The sequence below is a fragment of the Amblyomma maculatum genome, chromosome 11 (assembly GCF_055883805.1).
Source record: "Amblyomma maculatum isolate TAMU_Amacu chromosome 11, ASM5588380v1, whole genome shotgun sequence".
In the NCBI taxonomy this organism is placed as follows: Eukaryota; Metazoa; Arthropoda; class Arachnida; order Ixodida; family Ixodidae; genus Amblyomma; species Amblyomma maculatum.
This window is the reverse complement of record NC_139354.1, coordinates 116,104,611-116,127,683: the sequence shown is the minus strand read 5'-3', so window position 1 is coordinate 116,127,683 and position 23,073 is coordinate 116,104,611. Positions and strand designations below refer to the sequence as shown.

At 46.6% G+C, this 23,073-nt stretch overlaps 1 protein-coding gene, 1 long non-coding RNA gene and 1 pseudogene across 2 annotated transcripts; 2 read left to right on the top strand and 1 right to left on the bottom strand.

Moving 5' to 3' along the window:
• The first annotated feature begins 9,220 nt into the window (after positions 1–9,220).
• Positions 9,221–20,806, top strand: LOC146174793 (uncharacterized). Its single transcript, XR_014702386.1, has 2 exons — positions 9,221–9,527; positions 20,673–20,806. It is a non-coding gene; the product is annotated as an uncharacterized LOC146174793 (long non-coding RNA).
• LOC146174795 (uncharacterized) lies at positions 9,919–13,267 on the top strand. Its single transcript, XM_084584279.1, has 4 exons — positions 9,919–10,233; positions 11,064–11,240; positions 11,451–11,706; positions 12,146–13,267. The coding sequence occupies exons 1-4, from the start codon at positions 10,043–10,045 to the stop codon at positions 13,208–13,210; spliced, it is 1,689 nt and encodes a 562-aa protein (XP_084440405.1). The 5' UTR covers positions 9,919–10,042; the 3' UTR covers positions 13,211–13,267.
• LOC146174794 (uncharacterized) lies at positions 14,566–17,177 on the bottom strand (annotated as a pseudogene).
• Positions 20,807–23,073: the final 2,267 nt, after the last annotated feature.

Sequence of the window (23,073 nt, the reverse complement as noted above, 5' to 3'; positions counted from 1 at the left end):
ATACATCATCTCCTCGTGGATTCCTTACGGCTGAAACATATGAAGCGCTCCTGCTTGCGACATACTCTACTGTTCATTGCGTCCGCTACCTTCTCACTAGAGAAAAGTTTGGTTTTGTGTTAACAAGGAAGTTTAGCAGTGACCCCATCGAATCATTTTTTGGGACACTAAGGCGGTCGGTGGGTTGCAATGACCAGCTGGATGTCCGTTCTGCGATCTCGGGGTTAGAAAAAGTTTTGAAGACGGGCATCGCAGCTTTGTCGCTGGACAGTAACGTTCTTTGCGCTGAAGAGCCTGGACCATCCAAGGGTGTTTTACTCGAAACTCCACAGGTGTCGAAAAGCTCAGCTGAGCTTCCAAAGCAAGCTGTAAATGTACTGGAACATCTAAAGCAGCCAGATGTGGCAAGGTTTGCAACACTGCAAGTGTCAGCAACCGTTTATGTTGGTGGATATATTTCCCGTGTTGTTAAGGAGCATATGCAATGTGATAGCTGCAGTGCAATCGTCACCAAACCTTTGACAAAGCAGCCTCTTCAAATGTTCACTTTTCACCAGGACAGAGGTGGATTGTTATACCCCTCAGATAGCCTGCATCATGTCCTAGAGACCGTGCGGATATTTGTCCAGACAGCACTTCAAAAATGCCCAACGCTTCACAAACCACTGCAAACGCTCTTAGATGCAGCTGTACCAGCTGTTTCAAAGTCTGGCCTCCTTCACTGCGCCAACAGCCAGCACCATCATGATATAGCTAAGTTGGTGTGCTCAAGATTTATAAAGCCGCTGCTCGTGAACTATGCCTTTGCAGCCACCGATAAGAGTGACATTTACAAAACTTTCTTTCAGAAACCATTGTCACGGAAGTATGTGAAGTTGTGAATTGATGCTTCAGTGTGTTTCCTTTCTAAGCTGGGAATTTTTTCCCTTGTAACATACTTTCAGAAGCCACTGTGAAGAAAGTACCGTATTTACTCGAATCTAACGCGCACCTTTTTTCCGATATATCGTGTCCAAAAATTAGGTGCGCGCTAGAATCGAGTACGACCCTAAATCTCCGATATCATATCGCCATCGGCATTTCAAAATGGCCGCCTGGTATGCACTTCGAGCCTACTAGCTGGTCTAGCTGTCTATGCCTAGCTGCAGTAGCGTCCTTCGTGTACTCTGGTACATGTGCTTTGGTTAGCCTACCCGTTTTCTGCGATTGACCGACCAGTATGGACGTGCCGAAGATTCGTCGAGTTCATCATGATGCCGCATTTAAACGGAAAGTCATCGTGTGTGCAGAGACGGACGGAAATCGGGCCGCATCACGCGCATTCGGAGTTCCGGAAACATGCGTGCGGGACTGGCGCAAGCAGAAGGAAAAGATTTTCGGCAGCAAGGCTACACGAAAAGGTTTCAGTGGACCGAAGCAGGGCCGGTTCACCGAAATAGAAGAGCGGCTCGCAGAATATGTTCTAGAGCAGCGAGCGGCGCAGCGGCCAGTGACGACGGACCTGCTCAAAGTCCGGGCGATGCAGCTAGCCCTACAAACAGGGCTAACGCGGAGCGACTTTAAAGCGAGCAGGTGCTGGCTGTCTAATTTTATGAAGAGAAAAGGCTTTTCTCTTCGAAGGCGGACAGGGATATGCCAGAAGTTGCCTGAAGAGTACGAAGAAAAGCTGCACAGTTTTCAGCGGTTCGTTCTAAGTTTGCGCCGCAAGTACGGCTACCACCTCGGCCAGATTGGAAATGCCGATCAGACACCGCTGTACTTTGACATGCCTGCCACCACAACCGTTGAAAAGAAGGGGGCGAAGCAAGTGCGCGTGTTGTCTTCCGGCCACGAAAAAACACGCGTCACCGCAATGCTTTGTTGCACCGCGGATGGACACAAGCTGCCCCCGTATCTCATATTCAGGCGCAAGACGCTCCCGAAAGGAATCGTGTTTCCGAGTGGCGTGATTGTGCGCGCCAATGAAAAAGGCTGGATGACAACGGACTTGGTCGCCGACTGGATCGATAACGTCTGTCTATAGTGAACTATACGTCTGGCGCAAGAGACCCGGCGGCAGTTTGGGCCTGCGTGCGATGCTTGTGCTCGACGCTTTCAAGTGCCATCTCGACCAACGCATCAAGGACAAGCTCGCTGCGTGCAACACCGACCTTGTCGTGATACCAGGTGGCATGACATCGCAGCTCCAGCCGTTCGATGTTTGCTTGAACAAGCCAGTGAAAGATAGGATTCGGGCGCTGTACACCGAATGGCTTGTGAGTGGCTGCCATGAATTCACTCCCAGCAACAGAATGAAGCGTGCCTCGCTGCAAGAGTTCACTGGATGGGCGAAAGATGCGTGGTGCACGATACCGTCTGCCATGGTCATCAAGGCCTTTAAAAAATGTGGCATATCGAATGCCATGGACGGCACCGAGGATGAGATGCTTTGGTCCGTCAGCAGTGACAAGGAGTTGTCTGACAGCGACGACGAGTGAACCTTGTGCCGGCATAGTGACAATCTTGGCAAGATAAGCCGTTTCCTTTTGTGTGTGTGTTTTTTAGTGCACCGAGATTAAATCTTTGCTTTTCCAAACGAGACAAAGTTGTATTGCTGTATGAAAGCGTTAGGTGCGCGGTACTCTTTTTCGCGGAGAACGGGTGCGCGTAACAATCGGAGCTTTTTTTTTTTCGGGGGTGGGGGTCACGAAAAACGGGTGCGCGTTACAATCCAGGGCGCGTTAGATTCGAGTAAATACGGTATGTGAAGTTGCAAATTGATGCATCACTGTGTTTCCTTTCCAAGCTGGGAATAATTTTTTTCCTTCTTCTGTATGGATGTAAAAAGAAGTTTGGTTTTTCTGTCTGATGTGCATGCAGTGTTCCTAAAAATTAGAGGGACGCTCAAGCTTTGCCTTAAGAGAAGATGCCGATATAGCGCCTTTAACACCGCCTTAATTGTTATTCGCGGAATGAAAATTTTTATTTCATGAATTAACATCATTAAGTATTCGCTTCTCATTCTGAGAATTTTGACACGTTTGAGCCTCCTTTTTAATATTTTCATTTTATTATTTTTCAATTCATCAGTTACATTACTTGACATTGCCTAGCTATACCACACAACAATCAATCACTAGAAACACAAATTACCATGATAGGGTTTTTTTTACGCAGCCCCCGATTATTTCCGACATGCGGTGCCGACAACAGCTGCCACCGAACGAGCTGTAAAAGTTCTCGCTTAAAATGATGCTTTTTAGACGTGGTAAGTACAAGTCCCTTGCTTTAGCATGCATGTGCTATTCGCGTGAATATTCATGCATGTACCCTTCAGCATACGTTTCAGAATCAGCCAGCTTGGAAAAATTATTCGTGGATGCCATTACACTGGGCAGGAAATTCACAGAAAAATGCGGAACCTGCTTCACGAGCAGCGCGCGACCATCAATGCGCCCTTGAAACTGCATGCACAGCACCCGTTAGGGTGCCTCGATGCGCGCGCCCCCGCTTAGGGTGAGGTCACCCTTTGAACCACTCGACGCCGCCTCAAACTGTTTTCGCGCGCTCCCTCCGCCATTGTGTTGCCCGCGCCGACCTCGCCGCTCTGCTGTCGTGCGGGCGTCACTGCTAAGTGCCTGCGTTCGCGCGGCTTTCATCGCCGTGAAATGCCTGGATGTTGTGTTCCTCAATGCTCCAACCATGCGAGAAATGGTTGGAGGATGTTTCATTTTCCCAGAGACCCGAAAAGAAGGCTTCTGTGGCTGGTCCGGATCAAGCGTGACAAGTGGCAACCGACGAGCTCCTCATGTGTCTGTAGTGTAAGTGCCGCATGTTGGTTCAGTGCTGTTTTTGTTGCGATTTACCGCTTTTGCGTTTAGCCAGCTAAGTGTAGTACAAGATTTGTATTGGTCAGATGTCATTTTCGCACTATTCGTCTTGCTCGGCGTAAATAAGAAGGCACGCTTCCGCGCCGAACCGGTCATTGTCTGCTGCTTGCCTGTTTGCATCCGAAATTGCATGACACAATGTTTAAGCTCGTGAATGCGTACCAAACGTGCTTTCGCCGCTTCTGTTCATTAAAAAATAATTGCCTTTACGAGGCGCTTGTCAGAGAACCGCGGCCGGCACGAATCAAGGCACAGAGCACGACCACAAGCGAGGGCACATAAGCTGTGGCAATTACTCTGCATCTGGGTCGTCTAGGAGCCAACATGAATTCATTTACTTACGATTTTTTGAGTTTTTGACACGTATGCTGCGTTGGGTAGCTTGCGCTGCCTGTTAGCCCTATGCTTCGCCCAACGACACCGCACTAATTCAGTGAATGAGATAAACAGTATATGTTGTTATGTGCAGATTAAGGAGCTCATTCGATTGATTCGACTGATATATTTGGACTACGCTGTTGTCTTGCGTGCTGTTGTTTTCATTCTCGAGCAGGCAATGTGGGGCTAATTCCAATAACACATTCATCTGCAGGCTCATTTCGAAGACAAGAGCTTCGAACAAAACCGCGCGGACGGTTGGAAAAAACTCAAGCCCAATGCTGTCCCAACGGTGTTCCCATTCAAAGGTCAGATACCTCCTAACCTTGGTGTTTGCTACCATGTTGCTTATCGCCTCGTCGTCTACATTTGAAAATTTTACGTGATGAAGTGGTTGATTTGCATACGTGTTAAATTTTCTGCCGCGTCTTCTATGGACCCTTTCCAAAACTTTGGATGTCAGCTTCTTGGCACAGCAAAATTCCTTCACCTTGGCCGCCAAACCAGCTTTGGAGTCAGAAAAATGTAGAATGCTGCAAACATATATAGTCTGAACAATGCGGCGTTCCTTTCCTTCACACGATACGCTGTCGGGATAAAGGGATTAGAACCAGTTTTGCCTAGCCACTCCTTTTTTTGAAGGAGGGTGAAAAACAGCTGCACCTGACGTTTAGGATGGGCCGCCATGGTGAAGAGTCCTTTGCAATGCAGAAAAGCTTACTTCGGAGTTTTGCAAAAGGACCACTATTTTAAATATGTAATGTGCTATTTTTCCTTATTTATATGCTTCCAGAACTTCCTAAAGAGCGAAGACCACCGAGGGACCGAAGTGTGCACATGCCTGCATTATTTAGTGATGACGCTGCCGCACAAGGTTCTTCACCAGAAGTGACAAACGTCCTTCCCTTAAATACGCAAGAAGATCCTCCAGCAGATTCATCGTCAGACGGAGTGATAAATGGGACATTGGTGGCTACAGAAAAAAGCAATGCTAGTGAGCAATTTACCTCGACCACCACGGATGTACGGCCTCAAGAAACTGCAGTGGCTCGTGCGACCCAACCCTTTGATTCTGGGGCAGCAGAGCTTTGGAAGAAGATAGCAGATCTCACAGCAGCCAATAATAAGCTGAAACGACACCACAGAGAATCTAAGAACACTGTAAAAAAACTACAGAAGCAGAATCGTAAGCTGCAGAAAGAGGCAGCTAATTTCTCACGAAATACGAAGTTTTTAAATGAAGACCAAATTCGTGCCCTTTCTCGGAACAACAATCGTGGCAATTCATGGTCAGCGCAAACAATAAAGCAAGGCCTAAAAATTAAATTTGCGTGTGGAACCACTGGGTATGAAACGCTCAGAAAGATTGGCTACCCTCTCCCATCAAGCAGAACGTTAGCAAGAAGAATTGAGATCCTGAAGTTTCTGCCAGGTATCCTGCATGAAGTGATCGACGTAATGAGGTCCAAAGCAGAGGGAATGGAGGATGTGGAAAAAGACTGCGTTCTCTTTCTAGATGAAATGGAGATAGCACCCGGATTTGAACTCGACCGTGGAGAAGACATGCTTTTGGGAGGAACGACCTTGCCCTCGAAGCCTGAAGAGGCAGCCAACCATGCTTTGGTCTTTATGCTAGGTGGGGTAAACCAAAGATGGAAGCAAGTGATAGCCTATGAATTTACTGGTAGGCACGTGGACGGCTCTGTACTCAAGACATATGTCCTGGAAATAGTTCAGATATGCAGCCAGATTTCTCTAAGAGTACGGGTAGTCACCTGTGACATGGGTGCAGCAAACCGCGCTATGTGGAGAGAATTTGGCTTTTCGAGTCACCGCCATTCAACAACTTCGTGCTCATACCCCACCCAACCCTAGATGGGAAGGAACTTTTTTTCATCTCTGACCCAGCACATGTCCTTAAGAACCTGAAAGGACAGCTTCTAAGCTCTAAAGTTTTCACACTGAGTGATGATACAGTAAGCGAGAACGGATTGCCTTCCTCGAAGGTGAAACTAGAGCATGTACAGGCCGTCTTGGATTATGATGCTGCCAATGAACTTAAGGTAGCACCAAATTTATCAGAAAACCACATTAGTGGTGAACACTTCACCAAGATGAAAGTTGGAGTCGCTGTCCAGCTCTTCCGCGAAGCCCCGCCAGCTATTCGGTTCCTAATAAAAGAAGGAGTGATTGAGCCAGAGGCCGAAACAACAGCGTGGTTTATGGACCTCGTTTCTAGGTGGTACGCCCTTATGTCAGCGCGTCATCCCACCATGGCGCTAAGCCGCAGAAACATGACTAAATATTATGCCGCCTTAGACACACTGCGTATGGCAATAGACACGATCAGAGAACTCAAAATGGGCACTGGATCTCAGTGGAAGCCATCGCAAGCAGGGGTCCTAATTGCAACAACGGCTGTCCTTCGCCTTCAAGATGTGCTTCTTGGCAGTGAAGGGTATGAATTCCTTCTCACGAGCAGGCTGTTGCAAGACTGCCTAGAAAACCTTTTTTCTGTGGTGCGGCTCATGAAGCCAGTGCCCACTGCGTACGACTTGAAGTGCGCACTTCGACTCATCAGAGTCAGCCACTTTCTTCACACTCCTAGGTCGACAAGTTACGAGCTTGACGACCGGGAATACCTTGTCGATCTGCTCGCACACGCCAAGAAGGAAGGTACAGAAAACGAAATCGATGAAATCAATGATTCGGAAATCCTGTTCATTGAAGAGCTCACGTCAACCGAGTGCCGTATCTTGTTTTACCTTGGCGGTTTTATTTTGAAAGGAATTCTAAAATGCATAACTTGTGCGCAGTGCAAGGCTGCTCTCCTTGGCAACCCTGACGATGAGTATGCTTCCCTCACTGCACTCAAGGAGTACGTCAGGGATGGACAAAACCTCGTATATCCTAGCAGGGATGTAATGAAAACATTGAAAAACTATGAAGAGCATTTTACCGCCGTCAATTCATGGTGTACCGGCACATTTTTCACCATGAAGTCGCCACTTCGTTCTTTGATCGCATATCTTGAACAGATAGACAAGCCCCTTGTGAAGACTTGCATGGCTCACAAAGAGCGAATAAGAAAAATGTTGACTGCTGCGTATGCCAGAGTGAGGCTCCGAATTCATCTTCGCCAAATTCCGAGCCCTCATTCTAGTGGCCACGGAAGCAAAACTTGTGCTGGAGTCAGCCTTGCGTAACCAAACCGGAATATGAAGTTCCGCGAAAGTTTTGCTTCGAAACCTGAATTCTGCATCTCTGTATATATGCAATCACAACTGTTTCGTCAATTACAGTCATCTATTTAACATAGATGTCTACTTTGAAAAAGTGCAATAATGGTCGCGTTCCCATAAGCAGAAATATTGGTAACTTTATTGTGTGTTTTCATAACCACTGAATAAACGATTTCATGTTTGCTTGGGTAACAGTTTTTGTTTTCATCCAGGTATACCAAGACGAACAGGCGAGTGCTTATATTTTATTACCGTTGCTGATAATCGTTTTTTTTTTTTCAGAACGTGCGAAACCAAGACGCTGTGTCATTGACCGCGTCTGCTCAGTTTTCTTACCCATCCATTGCAGTCACCTGTATTGGGACATTCATAGCTACAAATTTAATAAAGAACGCCAAAGAAGCTTGGGCAGAAATCACCCGATGTGTTCCAGCAGTTCTAATAAACTTAGTAGTTTGAAATTAACTACAAAACAAGTGAACAGAATTAAATGCTTTCAATTGAGGGAGATGTGATCTAAAATAAATGTTCAACCCCCCCCCTCCTCCACGCAGTGGATTGTGGCATTTTTCAAGCGTTTTGTTCTCGACATTAAACATGCGCAGGAATGATAACACCAACAGGGCTGCCAATGCCCGTGGTGGTATGCAGAATACGCCTTGTCATAACCGTCATCGAGATTTAACTGAAAAGCGACTCAAAACTTTTTATTTCATGATCCTCTGCTTAGTAACGGTTCCTTTCATCGGAATCTATCGCAAACCTCGGTAAATAAACGTTTTCAGGATTTTTTTTCCTTCTGCTTCTCTAGGAGTATGGTCGCTTCACTCGAGTAAGCGACCTGACGACGCAAATTTATGTTGGGACGGGTTGCTGTTTCCACGCACCAAAGGGTTCAGTGCATAAGAGATAGGTTTTGAACTCTAGCGATAGATTCTAGGAGAGCTTCACTGACATATTTGGCGCATATCTTGCATACCCGCTTTCATTGTTACTGTCGACGCCTTGATGTTGGCTGCTTGTCCTGTTTTTAAAAGCACAAGGCAGGCTCTCCAACAAAATTAAGTATTATATTCTCATGTAAAACAAAAGCGCACCAGAATATTCCTTATTTTTCTTACTTTAAGCGCCCGCGGCAAGCCAGAAGCGAGCAGACCTCCCCCCACGAGAACGAAACCTGTATGCCGCGGGCGCGAGAATGGCGGCCGCCGTAGCAGACGACGCAGCTGTCCTCACCCTGAGCGGAGGCGCGGGCATCGAGGCACCCTAGCACCCGTACGTGAGTGGCGCCCCCATCACGATGAGTGGTTGCGTCGCGCAACTGCAGCGACGGCGCGCTCCCATTGTTCGCTCCGGGATCCGGCAGGCACAGAAAAAATAGAGGAGGCTATGACACTATCTGGCAAGGTGAAATAAGTGGGACATCAAGCCCGCCTGTTCGATGTAATAACACAGGCTCACATGTGTTCGCATGCGGACGCGCGCACTGCCCGGAGGCGTATTGACAAACCATATCCCGTAGGAGCACTCGAGCAGACGACGCTCTGACGCACAAGCACGTGACACGACGTCACTTCCTTTAAGTTGTTTTTTGCTTGTTTTTATTTTTTTTATGCCAAAGGAAGATGGCGGCGCACACGCTCGCGCCGTTGCTTCGCCGACGCTGACGTTGGGGCGTTGGTTAACAGACAAACGCGTATCCTTCTACCATGGCTTAGTGGTAGCGCCTGTGGCTTAAGGGGTGCTGCGGCCGCAGTTTTGAGGCTTTATAAATGCAGTGGCCCAAGCCGTGCCATTTGGATGCTGGATACTGTGATGTTTGCAGTTCGAAACAAGTGTCTTGGCCGTCATCTCGAAGTCTGGTGTTTGACTCTGACAGCAAGCGATTTTGTGAAGCCACGACTGCTGAACTTTTGCTGCCTAAACATGCTGGATGCCGACTGTGCTGGTGCTGGATGTGCAAGTGTGTCGATTCCAAGAAAGCTGCGCAGCGCCGTTGGAGCTCGCCTTGGAGTCACTAATCGTTGAAAGTGCCTTGGTTAGTAGCACTGCAATATTTAGATAAGCACCGCTGGAATATGGGGGGTAAAAAGGGGGGAAAAAAGAGAAAAAAAAACTTGGTTACGTGGTGTATTTGTGCAACATTTGCTGTGATGCTGCATCGCTGCTCGGGGGTCGTCGCTAAGGATGCTAAAGCTACTGGCCTACCCAAGGGCAAATGTAGACTACTACCGATGCTAAATTACATCTCAAAGGCCGTCTCTCATTTTATGCTACCTTGTGAGCAGCTGTTTTCACTCAGGATTGTTTTTTTTTTCTTTCTTTTTCCAGTTTCCGGCATTTAAATACGGAAATGTTTCTATAGGCACCCTGCAATGCAGTTTGACATAGTGTTCCTGTGTTTGACAGAACATGCCGCGCCGCCTCGCGGCCGAAACAGGAAGCGCGAAGGCGTTCGCTCGCACAGGCCGTGTTTATCTCCGTGGCCTTGTCTGAAAGAGGTGCGCCTGTTTCTGCAGTTGAGAGCCAGATAAACGCTACTAGATAGGTCCGATGGCATCTTCAGAACCGTGCAATCCCTCCCCTGCCAAAGTTGCGAAGAAGAAATGTGGGCGCAGGTACTGTTCCGTGAAAGATTGCCACAGTCGCGAAGGGACTCCGGGCGTGCGGCTGTACAGCTTTCCGTCGATGCCTTGGGAGACGGCACGAAGAAAGCAATGGATTATCGCCGCGCGACGAGTCAAGTAAGTGAATTCCTATTTGTAAACGATAATTGCTGCACGTTACGAAAGTACCCAAAGACAAGGTTCATTTGTCAACTGGCTCGATCGGGTAACAGTTTTGTTTGTCAGGGTACAGGTAGTTCGCACAAGGCAGCATCCTTTGTCACGAGTTCGTGACGCACTGTGCTTCGTCATTTGTCGCGCGTATTTGTTTTCTGAGGATGACGAAAATACTCGCGGATGTGTGCTCCAGAAGTAATACAGAACAAGCCGTCCCCCGTTTTGATCGTGCTTTATTTTGTCTCATTACGTGCTTTTCGCGGCAGTGGGTGGTTGACGCCGGCGGAAAAACTAGAGAATGTTTACTGCATTCGAATCACTGAAAGCATGGATTTGTGCTACGTAGAAGACAACGATGAGCGGGCAGTGCCGCGGAACGGAGCGCTCGGACTAGGCCAGCTACGGACACTCAAGTGACGATTTTGGTCGGGGTTGGTACCAGTCAGATTATTTCACACGCGCTAAAAAACGCCCAGTGTCTGGCGCTCTCAGGTGTCTCGCACGTGCGCTGTCACTGTTCACTCATTCGGATTATTATGAACTGTTGCATTAGTGTGTAATCGGCTGTCCAATCATGAAATTAAAAATTGTTTCCGCGCTCAAGCAAGGGAGAAAATAGTGTGTATTAAGTGCGTTAGATCAGTAATACTATGGTAATACGTAAATAATTTACGTGCCTAGCATATTTTCCTGTTTTATTCATGGCCCTTTCATTAGTAGAGTCGGCTGCATCTGTTGCAGAAGATTGATGATAACCTAATGTTCATGCTTTACTGTTTTACTCGTTTTAGTTTCGGAGACTCCTCAAGTTGGCAGCCAAATAGAGATTCAAGGGTGTGCTCCAAGCACTTTGTGAACGGTGAAAAAAGCACCATTGAAAGTCACCCTGGTTATGTACCCACAATATTCCCGACAGTGTACAAAAAGCGGTCCACTTCGCCTTCTGCTCGGTTGGATAGATTTAACAGGTAAGCTCGTCTCTGCTGTGCTACTTATGCTCTAGTTTGCTGCAAAACCTGGGACTCTGGGATGTATTACATTTTTTTTTTAAATTTAGCTTCACCTTAAAGCAGTTCATCTCTACCAAGAAATCTGCATGTACACGTGTACCAAAACAAAAGCCACGTGCACTCACAAGTAAGATTTTAATGGCATTAGTGCTTCTGTTATATGTGCAGGTGGAAACAGCGGCACTGTGCATCATCATCTGCCCCTTCTGCTGCCCTTGCATCACCTGTTGACACTACATCATCTGCTGACCTCGGGTCAGCTTTTGACCCCACAGCTCAAGTAGCAGCAGCCAGTGGCACCTGCAGCCTTGCCACAGGTGATCAAGCAACTGGCCCGGATGAGTTGTGTGAGCAGACATCATTTGAAAACTTGGATCTGCTGTGCACTGTTGCTGCTGAGCTTCACACGACAGCAAAATCCATGGTGAGCTTCTAGGTATTTCGTGAACTGAAGTTGGATGCCTGTGGTTGTACAGAAAATTAATACTTAAGCTGATAAACTAATACTTCTCACTCGCTTTTTCCTTGTTTTTCACGTGGTTTGAGTATGATTCCCCATCAACTTACCCAGTTTTCTGTCCTTATCAGAAAATTAAGTTTATACTTTTGGTATTATACCATGCTCAGCTACGTCTCCCTGTGAAGCATAGGCAACAAGTTAGCAGCGTTATACTCTTACTGTTCTTTCCTTTCTCCTTGCTTTTCACTAACACCTGCGCACAAAATGTGACAGCATTTTTCTGGAAGGCTCATATCGAGATGTTTCTTTATTGTTGATACTCTTGTACATTATGACTAGTGAAAATGAGTTTTGCATTGTTACCTTACATGTATTTATTCTTTATTATTGCAATTTTACACAGGAAACCCAAACAGAAGACACAAGTTTATCAAGAAAGAAGTTTACAGTGTTCATGTGCCTCATAAATGAAGCGGGTGCATCGACTCAAGTAACACATCTTGAGACATGCGACAGCAGCGTACAGCACCAGCCAACATCCATTAGCAAGCACAGTGGACCTGATCATAGAACTAGCTATTTTTCTGGCTATGAAAGCATTGTAAACTCAGTGAATGCATTGCAAGATCTCTGTAGTGTCAGCAACATAATCTTTGCATTGCTTCTTAGCATGTTGCCACCTTCTTCAGAACGAAAATGTGATGTCACAAATCAAAACAGGCTCGTTTTGTTTCTTATGAAGCTAAAACTTGGCATCAGCTACTCGTCACTAGCTGTTCTCTTCTCTATAAGCGAAACGTCTGCGTCGAGACATTTCAAAAGCGTTTTGAGGACACTCTCTGTGGCAACCAAGAAGTGGATTTTTTGCCCTCCCTCAAAAGTGATTGAGGCCACAATGCCTGAATGTTTCAAGGCTCATTATCCTGGATGTACAATGATTATTGATTGCACAGAAGTACATACTGAGCAGCCACCAACTGTGCAGCAAGAACGAGTCCTATACTCGAATTACAAAGGGGCATACACACTTAAGGTTTTGGTGGCCATAACACCAGGAGGGATGATATGTTTTTGCTCAAAAGCTTATGGTGGTAGGTTATCTGATACACACGTAACTGTTGATTCAGGCTGTTTAGACCTTGTTCAAGCTGGGGACACAGTTCTGGCAGATAAGGGATTCCCAGGCATTAGAACACTTTTAGGGAACGAGAATGTTGTTCTTGTTATGCCGCCATTTCTCCATGGCTCTCAGTTCACTCCAGAAGAGGTTAGGGACACTTACAGTATTGCGCAAGTGAGAATACATGTTGAAAGAATGACTCAAAGGATTAAAATATACAATGTATTAAACAACAAAGTACCAACTGAGCTCATCCCATGCATGACTGATATTTTCCATATCTGCTGTGTACTAGCTAACCTCCAGCTTCCAATCATTAAACGCAAAGAGCAGCCACAGTCATCTTAAAACATCCGCTTCACTGGTTTTGCCCTTGATAGCATGAAAGGAAACAAACATAGGTTACAGAAGACTCGTCTACTAGCCAGTATTTCAACAAGGGCTCGGCTGCCTGGGATTTCGACATATCCTTTTTGTCAGAATATTAGATGGTGGGCTGAGGCTTCCAACCCTTCATCAGTTTTTTTCTGTGTTACCAAGAATTAAATCTTTCTGCTGTTGCTTTGCCATAGATACTCATTCTGGATAGTCATTTGTTTGGCCATACATCTGGGCATTAGAGTATTTGCACTTTAATGTTTCAGAGTTATATGTGGGTTACGAGAAACACTGCAGTGGTCGGCTTTGGATTATAATTTTGATTCCATTAGGGTTCTAATGTGCACGGATATCTCACAGCACACAAGGCAGTGGCCAGTTTTTGTAGACTGTGGGTGCTGTTTCAATGGAGCTTAGAACTTCTATGACGTTTCGGTCCGAAACTTTTGTCTTAACAGTGTATTGTATCAGGTACAGGAAATTTAAATAGGCAAGATTAGTTCAGAACTGGAAGTGGATATGTGATGCTGTACTGTGAAAAATGGCCTGTTTTTGTGTGCATAAGGTTAGAGGCTGGGTTGAGCTGTTTGCCATAATTTTGTGTAGAAAACCTTACCAGTGCAGTGATCAAATGTGGATAATGCATTGTCACCTGCCTTTACCTGTCAGTAAGTCTCGTGTGCAAGCAAAGGATATATTTTCCAGTTTTATATTGTATAATGATGTTGTTTCCATTAAGTTTGTTTTTTAATGCTAATGTTGTTTTGCATTAATGCTTTGAAGTGTGCCATTTTCCTTCTAGCACATAAAGAAAAGCATTGCTAACCAAGCTGTACAAGTTGCTTTTTTGCTGTTCTGTAAAGTACTTTGTTCTAGGTCTTCAGAAATGATGCAGGAAAAACACTTCAAATGAGCTTTTGTTTTTAGTGCATCTGCTTCAGTGTTACGCACACATGCAGCAGCAGAACTGGTAAGCAGTGGTCATATTTGTTAGCTCATTTCACATGTCATTTTCAATTTCATAATCACACTTTGTACTTTTAGGATGTTAGCATTTTCTGACGTGCAATAATAGTAGTAAATGGGAAATGTATTTTTCCATTGTGTTTGGGGCTCAATTCTGGTGTACATACAAATTGTAGTGAACATGTGCTTTATTTTGCTGCAGCAGGCAGAAGAAAAGTAAAATAAAAATCTTCAAGGGCTGGTATCGATTCTTGAAGAAAAATGTCATTCCTGTTCACTTCAATTATCACGTTTTCTTTGCTGGAGTAAACAAAAAAAAAACATTTTTTTACATTTAGCAAGTACAGTAAGATCTGTACTTGGGTATAATAATGGTGTGTCATCTTCAGCCTTCGGTTGCTGCCGGTGCCCTGGATGTAATCAAGAATGCTCTCTCCTGAGGCGGTGAACATATCACTGTTTTTGCATTTGTAGGGACACTTGATCTCAAGGAGATAAGTCTCCCCAGACAGGCAGAACATGCCGTCAGGGCTGCCACATAGCCACGGTTGATCTGGGTGAAGGATGAGACCCATCTGAAATAGAATTGTTTACAATCACCTTATAATCAGACACTACAACCGACCGTAGTTTGTCCCTGGCTTCCCTAATAAGTTGCTAGTTTCTTGATTAACCCTTCGACAGCTTACTGCATGATACCCGGATAAAAGTAACAAAACCAGGCTCCACAAACCCTATTCTGTGGCATGAGCTGGAATGCTTTATTCAACCTATTAAAAGCAAAACATTGTCGTGTTGAGGTTTACACTGCTGAAAGGGTTGTGCAACATTGGATATTTTTTTGCTTTGGAGGCTTTCTTATTTCTGAAGTGCTGGATTTCACAGTACTGTGAAGACTCTACTAAGTACGAACTCACCTCCACAACTTCAACACCTAGTAGGCGCTCAAACTCCACCCGAGCCAGGGGTTCCATACGCAGTCCTGTAATTGGGTAAATAAAATGAAATATATGTTTTCTTAAGCTTGCTATTGTACAGTTGGATTATACAGCACCAAAACATCATTTAAAGGAGTCGAGATCCATTTGAGAACATGAGAACATGGATTCTCTTCTGTCACTGTTTTAGTGCTGTGTATTCCACAAGAAAAATCTTGCACTTTATGCGTACCATATGCAGTGGCCTGTGATGAAAATGGCCTTGAATCCAGGATGGCCTTGGCAACCACCTCAGGGCTGCGTCTAGTATGTAGTACTGTGTGCCCAGTTGTGCTGCTTATCCTGAATTTTTTCTCTTTGTGCCACCTAAATAAGAGTTCACATAACCAAAATCAGAAGCATGAAGTAAACATGTACTGCTTTGTCAAAAGTTTAGAGCTCAGGGGCTTAGTTCTAAGCTGTGCAGTGGGGCTCCTGTAGCATACCTGGAACTCCAGCCCATTAGAGGAGTCAGAACTAGAGATTTTCTTACCCTCAGGAGATTTGGAAGGCTGCGGATGCAGCCTTCCAAATCCTTTAACAAAGGCTGTATACCTACTATAAGCAAGAATGACCTCTGTCATTGTTGTTTCCATACCTCAGACAGCTTGATTGGCCCATGGTCGCCACGCATAAGTCTGGCACAGACTCGCAGACAATATTTGTTTCATAAAACTCTTTCTGCTGTTGCGTCAGGAGCTGCATATGGTCTTTTGATCTCACTGTTTGTTTTGGGTAGATGCCCGATATTTGCAGCACATGCAACGCCTTGCAAGGTGCTGGAAGCAGCTGGCCAATTGTTTCTAGCTGCAAAACCCGCCTGGCTTCTCTTTCTGCCTCTGGGTCGGTTAAATCCGTCTCACTGTTGACCATTGCTCCCAAAGTTTCAGTGAATGGTGAAACAATGCCCGGAAAGTATTCCAGCACATAAAATGGGGACAGCTCATCAGGCTTTTTGTTCCCTACAAAGGTGCTGTTGTAGTCTGGAGGAAGAATGACAAAACACTGAATATTAAGCAATACAGTTGGAATAGCTAATCAATGTGTTGAGCACAAAACCACATAAATATGGTGACAGGTAAAAGTGACAGCAAGGAAAATAGATATGACCACAGCACTATGGTTTGCAAGGAGACATGCGATGACATAACAGATGTTTCATGCAAGCAGTGCTGTACTGAAAACTAGCAGCACATGCACTACATAACAGCAATAAAACAAAGTGCATCATACCTCCAAACAATTCCTCAATGCTGGCCTTGTCATTAAGCAGCGGCTTCCCTGCTGGTTTCCCCCACGCCTGTGGTGCACTCGTGCAGGATGCGTGCTCAAATTCATTGAGGTAAAAAGCAACTGCAGCGCAATGCTTGCAGTTGCCCAGGCTTCCGTAGCGACACGTGCATTTCCCGCTTTCTATTTTTCGGGGCTCAGTCGTCAGCTGCAAATCGGGATATCGGAAGAAAAATAGACCGCTCAGGCATAATGTGAGGCCAAATAAGTAAAAGTGCAGTGGGGCAGTAAAAACTGCAAAGCCGACAGATCGCACGTGCGCCTCGGCGTACTTAAACCGCATTGTTTTGTTTACTTACCTTGAGGTCAACTTCATATGTGTGCTTGCTCTGTTGTGACAGGCATTTTGCCGAGACTTCAGTGCCGTCCACTTCTCGGACTCCAAATACATGGCTATTTTCAAGCAATCGGCGTCCTTTCCGCAGTAGCGACGGCCGAAAATACTCCTCGAGGCCGTCGACATGCTTGAATCCGCAGTGGAGAACCCGCGACATTGCGGGTAGCTTACGTTCTCCGGCTGCTGCTGAATGCAAAAATAAAACGTCCCGAGCAAATGAAACTTGCGGTGCAACGTTGAGGATGGTCGTAACGACGCAGATACAATAGGAAACAACGGCGAAAACAAGCGCTTCAGCGGCGCCGGCATCTAATGGAGCGCCTTCGTGGTTGACGACACCTCCGTTGGTGGCGCATATGTCGCCGCGCTAGTGGCGACGCCCGACGATTGCAGGTTCCCTATATGGCAACATGCTGGAACAGCGAAGCCAGTTTTCTGAAATTAGCGGTAATAATCCTTGAAATGAAAACATGCTCTCGTTTTGTGAACGCACGCATGATTACGGCGCCCTGGTCATAGCGGCAACCGCCCTTTTCTGAAGCCCATAATCTGGCGACGTCAAACTATTGATTCTGAAAGTAGTGGGATATTAGGTGAACTCGATAACCAAGTACTCACGCTTCTGTGGCTAAAAACAGCGCTGACACGAGACGAAGCAGAGGGGACACGATGCTGTTTCGTCTGCTTCGTCTCGTGTTAGCGCTGTTTTTAGCCACAGATCATGCACCAACCAGCCAGAATTTCCACCCTCTTAAAGTACTCGCTTGTTTGAGAGCACTGCGTTGAATAGGCATTTGTTGAGCGCAATAGCTAACTTAACTGCACCTGTTAAGCAGAGGCAGTGGCACAGCATGCTGTGTAATTTGTTTTTTGTAACTCTATATGTATGTGATTGGTATTCTGCTCAAGTGTCATGGCAAGAAGAAACAACAGTGTTTATTTTTGAAGTTGTGGGCACCCCATAACATGCTTACGCAGAATGGTGCAGTTCAATATTGAGTCAAATAAATAAGTGCTGGTTTTCACAACTGTTTATTCCTTGTATACATCTCAAAGTGACCTTGGCTAACTTGAATTCCAAACTATCTTACAGCCGCTTCAAAAGCTTCTGAATTAGGTGACATTTTGTACATGCACCATTATGCCTAACAATCTTTTTGAAGAAGGAATCATTGCTACAAAATTAAAGGATTAAGCTCACAAATTATAGCAACACTTGAAGAGGGGAGAACCAGAGTATTTTGACATCACTCCCTTATGGTTTGCACACTGTCAGCTAGCAATCCAACATTTCAAAGAAACGCTTGTTAATGTCATCATCATGTGCCACAAGTGTGTTTATAGTAAATTAGGTACTACAAGGACTTGTGGCTATAGTAAATTAGGTACTACAAGGCTACCCCGATGAAAGTCGTCTAGGAAATAGTATGAAACAACCAGTTTTAGGCAATTAAATTTGAGGAACCTGAGTTCGATCCCAGCCATAGTGACCATGTTTTGATAGAGAAAAATGTAAGGCACCCATTTACTGTGTGATGTCAGTGCATGTTAAAAAAAAATCATTGGTCAAAAATGAGCCGGAGACCTACACTACAGAATCCTGCAAAGCCTAAGTCAATTTGGGACACTATACTAAACAAAACTGAAATACACTGCTTCTAAATTTAGGTGAAACAACGCCTTTGCTGTTTAGTAAATGCACGGCAAGCAATACATTGTAAACCATTTATGCAGAAGCAGTTTGTTTTACTGGCAAATGCCTTCAACTTTTTGGCAGGAAAAAGTGGCAGATGTGACTTCAGTTCTACAAATGACACTGGGCAGCCATGTAGCCATCAAAGAACCTACTTTGAATTGCAAATAGCCACATTTGTGTTTGCAAGGAGGCCAAAAGCACAGTGAATAAGCAAGATAGCGATGAAAATAATTCAACGAAAAGAAAGGTGGAGCCTCGGAACCTCGGAACCTTGTGCACTCTGAGGAAGTCTACCCCGCTAAAGCGGGGTAGATTCTCGGGCTTAGGAACTGCTACTATGGGGCCCACTGAAGATTGCAGCCTTTACCGATGATGTACCCTATTGACAAACGGGACTAGGGATAAGGCTGGGGAGCTCCCAACTCCCTGTAATCCATGGTGGAAGCCGCTGGAGTCGGAGGTGACCACTCCTCGTAGCGGGAAATAAGAGTCTGTTCCCCGCCGGTGCAGTCCAGGGATGGGCTGTGCCGGCTAAGTCTCTATGTATGGACGCCGCGGGGGAATCCCCGCTGACTTATGTCATCAGGGGTAGGGGCAACCCCGTGTAACCCAGCCCGCGAGGAGGCATGGGGGCGCTGTTAGAGACTGTCTTCACTCCACCTCCGGCGTGCCAGGTCCGTCCTGGGAAACACTGAGGCCTTCGGGCGTCTCAGCAGGCTAAGAGAGTGAAGGCGAAGCGAAAGCAGAACTGGTGCATGCACCCTTTGAGAGTCTGTCAGTAGTACCGCTGTGAGACCAGAGGGGTGGAGGATGAAGCCTCCACTCGCGCTTCCGGTACGTAGGCGGTAGGTCCCAAAGGTTTTGGAATACGGGGCCGGCGTCCAATCCAAGACGCTTAACAAAATTTGGTAGAATCGGGCTCTCGCGTGGAGCGCAGCACGAAGAGAGTTACCGAAGTCGGGGGCGCGAAGGCGTCTGGCAGGGGTACACGTCATGGGAGTGTACCACGGGTGTTGCGATCCCGCCTGCCCGAGCACGTGGGTGCGACCCACAACACGACCAACGCGGTGGCAGTAGTTGACAAGTCCGCCACGCGCGCTGGGAGAGCTGCAGGATTCGTTTTCAGCTCGACGATGACCAGACGTAAACTGGGACAAGAGCGGTCCCCGGCGTGGGTGTCCGCCAAATTGTGGGACTTAGCTCTTGGGAAGGGGCTCGGCCTGGGCGATCCCATGTAAGCCCGGGGGATACTTGTTGGCGAGCTAAAACTCTTCTTATAGTTGCGCCGATGTGGCAGTGATTCGTTCCGCCATCGGACAACAATAAGTCCGCCTTGCGCGGCAACAGCCCATTATGTGGCCAAGTGTTCGACTGGGGAGTCATTCGTTGCCCACATGACGGGAATTTTGGCGTAGGCTTTCCTTTCCCAGGTAGTGCACCCCTGAAAAGCCGGGCGCTAGGCCGGGGGACCCCTGTACCCAATTAAATTAACCGGCTGGGTAACCGGCGGCAGCGGGGATCGAACCCACACAACCTCCCGCAGCAGAGGCAGACGCCCAAACGCAAAGTTCAGCCAGCAGCAATATGACCCTAGCGTGCTGCTCCACACTAGAGAAGGGAGAAAAGGGAAATACAAGGAGAATGAGGATACAAATGGTTGATGACAATGTTGTAGTGCAGTGAATTGGTTCGAGTTATAGAGAAGACCACGCACACAGTGGATTGCACTTGTCTCGCATAGTCGACATATAACACATGAAGTGCGTATTCTCCACATGCACCAGTTGCCATTGCACACACTTTCACTCTCATATTCTGGTCCAAATGCATACACAGGCTCGCTACGCACTGATTCTGAAAAAGCTCAAACTAGACAGAAACATGATTGATCGCACTGTAAGCAGCTGTATAGCATGCGAAGCACAGCATTAACAATTTGTGGTGTGTCACATATGGAATGGTTTGACTGTTAAATTGGCAGGGTACCATGCCATCAACTAATGTCTAAAAGCTGAGATGATGGCTTTGGTTGGAAGTAATCTAAGCACTTGGCGATGCAAGTACACAAACGTAATCCAAATGCATTGTTCTTGAATGGCTGCTTTCCAAATTGTTGATATTCAAATTGGTGCTGTATGTTTTTCTGAAAAAAATCTTGCTGTGCAGCTAACTTCATTGCAACATCTGATTGAAGCTGGAACACCTGCAGCAGTACCACACAGCAAGACAAAAGTGTCCACGCAGATTGCAGAACTTTTGTAGACATGGAAAATAATAAAGTATGATTCATACTTATGAAACCTTTGCCCTTGTCTTCATTTTGATAGTGCGGCCCTAGGCAGCTGCTGCACCAAGATTTTCATAGGTCAACAGGCCCACCAGAACCAATGCACCCAACCGACCTTCTGCAGGGAGACCCAGCCGCTACCGATTCCAGTGGCTATGGGGAATGTGTTTATAAACCAGTACTACTGGAACTAGTAGGATCCCCGCAAGAAACCAGCAGGAAATTTTTACCTTGGATAAACAATTATCTTCTTTGGCACTTTTCAGCAATTGCTCTGATCCCTAAAAAGATGTTGGCTACATATCTACAGAATATCATTTAATATCTCATCAAGAGATGTGTGGGCATATGTGGGTATTCGGTACATGTCCACTTTCTACTCTCTTCAACGTGGACATTATAATGTATACTATGATATATTATTAACATTTGCGGCAGATATTCACTAGATGTTCACTCAGTATAAGTTCTTTGGCTAAGATTTTTTTTTTCTGTAAACTGATTTTACGAACGTTTACAAGGGAAAGTTATCAGATTGATGGCATGTGACTAGCACTTTGTGTCATCATTTCTACAATTCGTCATTTAGCTTCGAGGTGATGACTTCCTTCAAAAGCCTCTTCTCTCGCGCTTGCCAGTTAACTGCATTGGTCTGCATGGAAACTATCGCCTAATATATTGCGCTCGTGTACTTTCGACTCCAGTGTATAAGCGAGAAATGTAGCTCCACTTTTTGTTAAATTGACTGAAATTCAACCCACATATAGCACTAGCCGAGTATAAATTATTTGACAATGATTGAAATATACTGCTATGAGCAATACTGGCTGATCGGCAAAGTACGTATTTTTCTCCATCCTTTTGAACCTTTTGCACAATCCCAGACTTGTTGGTTTCGACGCTGTAGGCTACCAGCCATTCGTTGACGGCTACCTCGTTTGTCAGGTTCGCGCGATACACTGATCCAAGCCCTTTTGACGCGAGCTCATCTTTTACGAGCTCGAGCGGCTCTGGGAGCTCGTCCATCATCTCTAGTTATCCGCAATTGACACACAAGTTCGCCAAGCACAAAATTACCCTGGTTAGCGCAGCGCGCAACGGATGAGCCAAGTGCACGTGCGTACAACCCAGAAGCACCGGACGAAATGCGTGGAGCTATGCGGATGGGGAGAAGTGCAAACTTCGGGGTGTAGCCGAGCCGAGCGACGATTCCAGAAAATACCAGAACAAGAACAGCCGCGCAAGTGACCACTGGACTGAAATTTACGTAACACGTGACCGGTAACCGACCAACGTTTACAGAACACCAGAGCAAAAAGCCCGCGCAGTGGTCACTGGACCGAAATTAACGTGATCGCGTGACCGAACTTTTAGCCGACGGCAATTCGCGTTATTTTTACGTGAACTTCAGCCGACAGCTGTGCGAAAATACGGGCGCTGCGCGAAAACGACACCGAAACATGAGTACCTTTGACAAACACCAGCGGGAAAAAAACGTAAATGCGAGCCCTGCATGAAACGAAACTGAAACCATGAGTAGTCTCGTCACAAGGCGCTAGGGAGAAACAGCATCACTGCTACTCGCGGAAGTGACGTGTCACGTGCTTGCGCGTCAGAGCGTCGTCTGCTCGAGTGCTCCTACGGGATATGGTTTGTCAATACGCTGCCCGGAGGCCACAGGAGCACAGCTATGCTGTGCGGGATTACCCCCTGCGCTCTGTAAACCGCAGCAACTCATATGGCATGGTTCGGCTAGCGCGACACAGTGCAGTAAATGTTCGAGAGTTTCTACCGCGCCACAGCCGTCACACACGTCACTGGTGGCAAGTCCGTGGCGCATCCATCGTTCCCCAGGCCACACACTTCCAATGCGTGCACGGAGGATCATTGCGCGTTACAGCCGAGTCAGTGAGCGGCCGCCCATACTGTGAATGCGTTCACCTCTTACGACGCGTGGGTCGGGGTGCTGCGTCTGGGGGTGGTCGTCGATTACCACGCACGTCCTCTAAAGCGAGGTGCTGGTCGCTAGGAGGGAGTTCTTGTGCTGCGGTCGCGAGCTCGTCGGCATGTTCGTTACCCTCGATGCCGCAGTACCCGGGGATCCACTGTGCCCGTATAGCGCAGCCGCGCTCAGCCAAGCGCTCGGGGCGAGCGCGAATCTGAATCTGACACAGCAGCGGAGTTCCCCGGCCGGTGATTCAAAGGCGGCTGAGGGCGGCGCGGGAGTCGCATAGCACGGCACACCTGGGTGAAGGCGGAGTCAGTGAAAGCAATAGATCC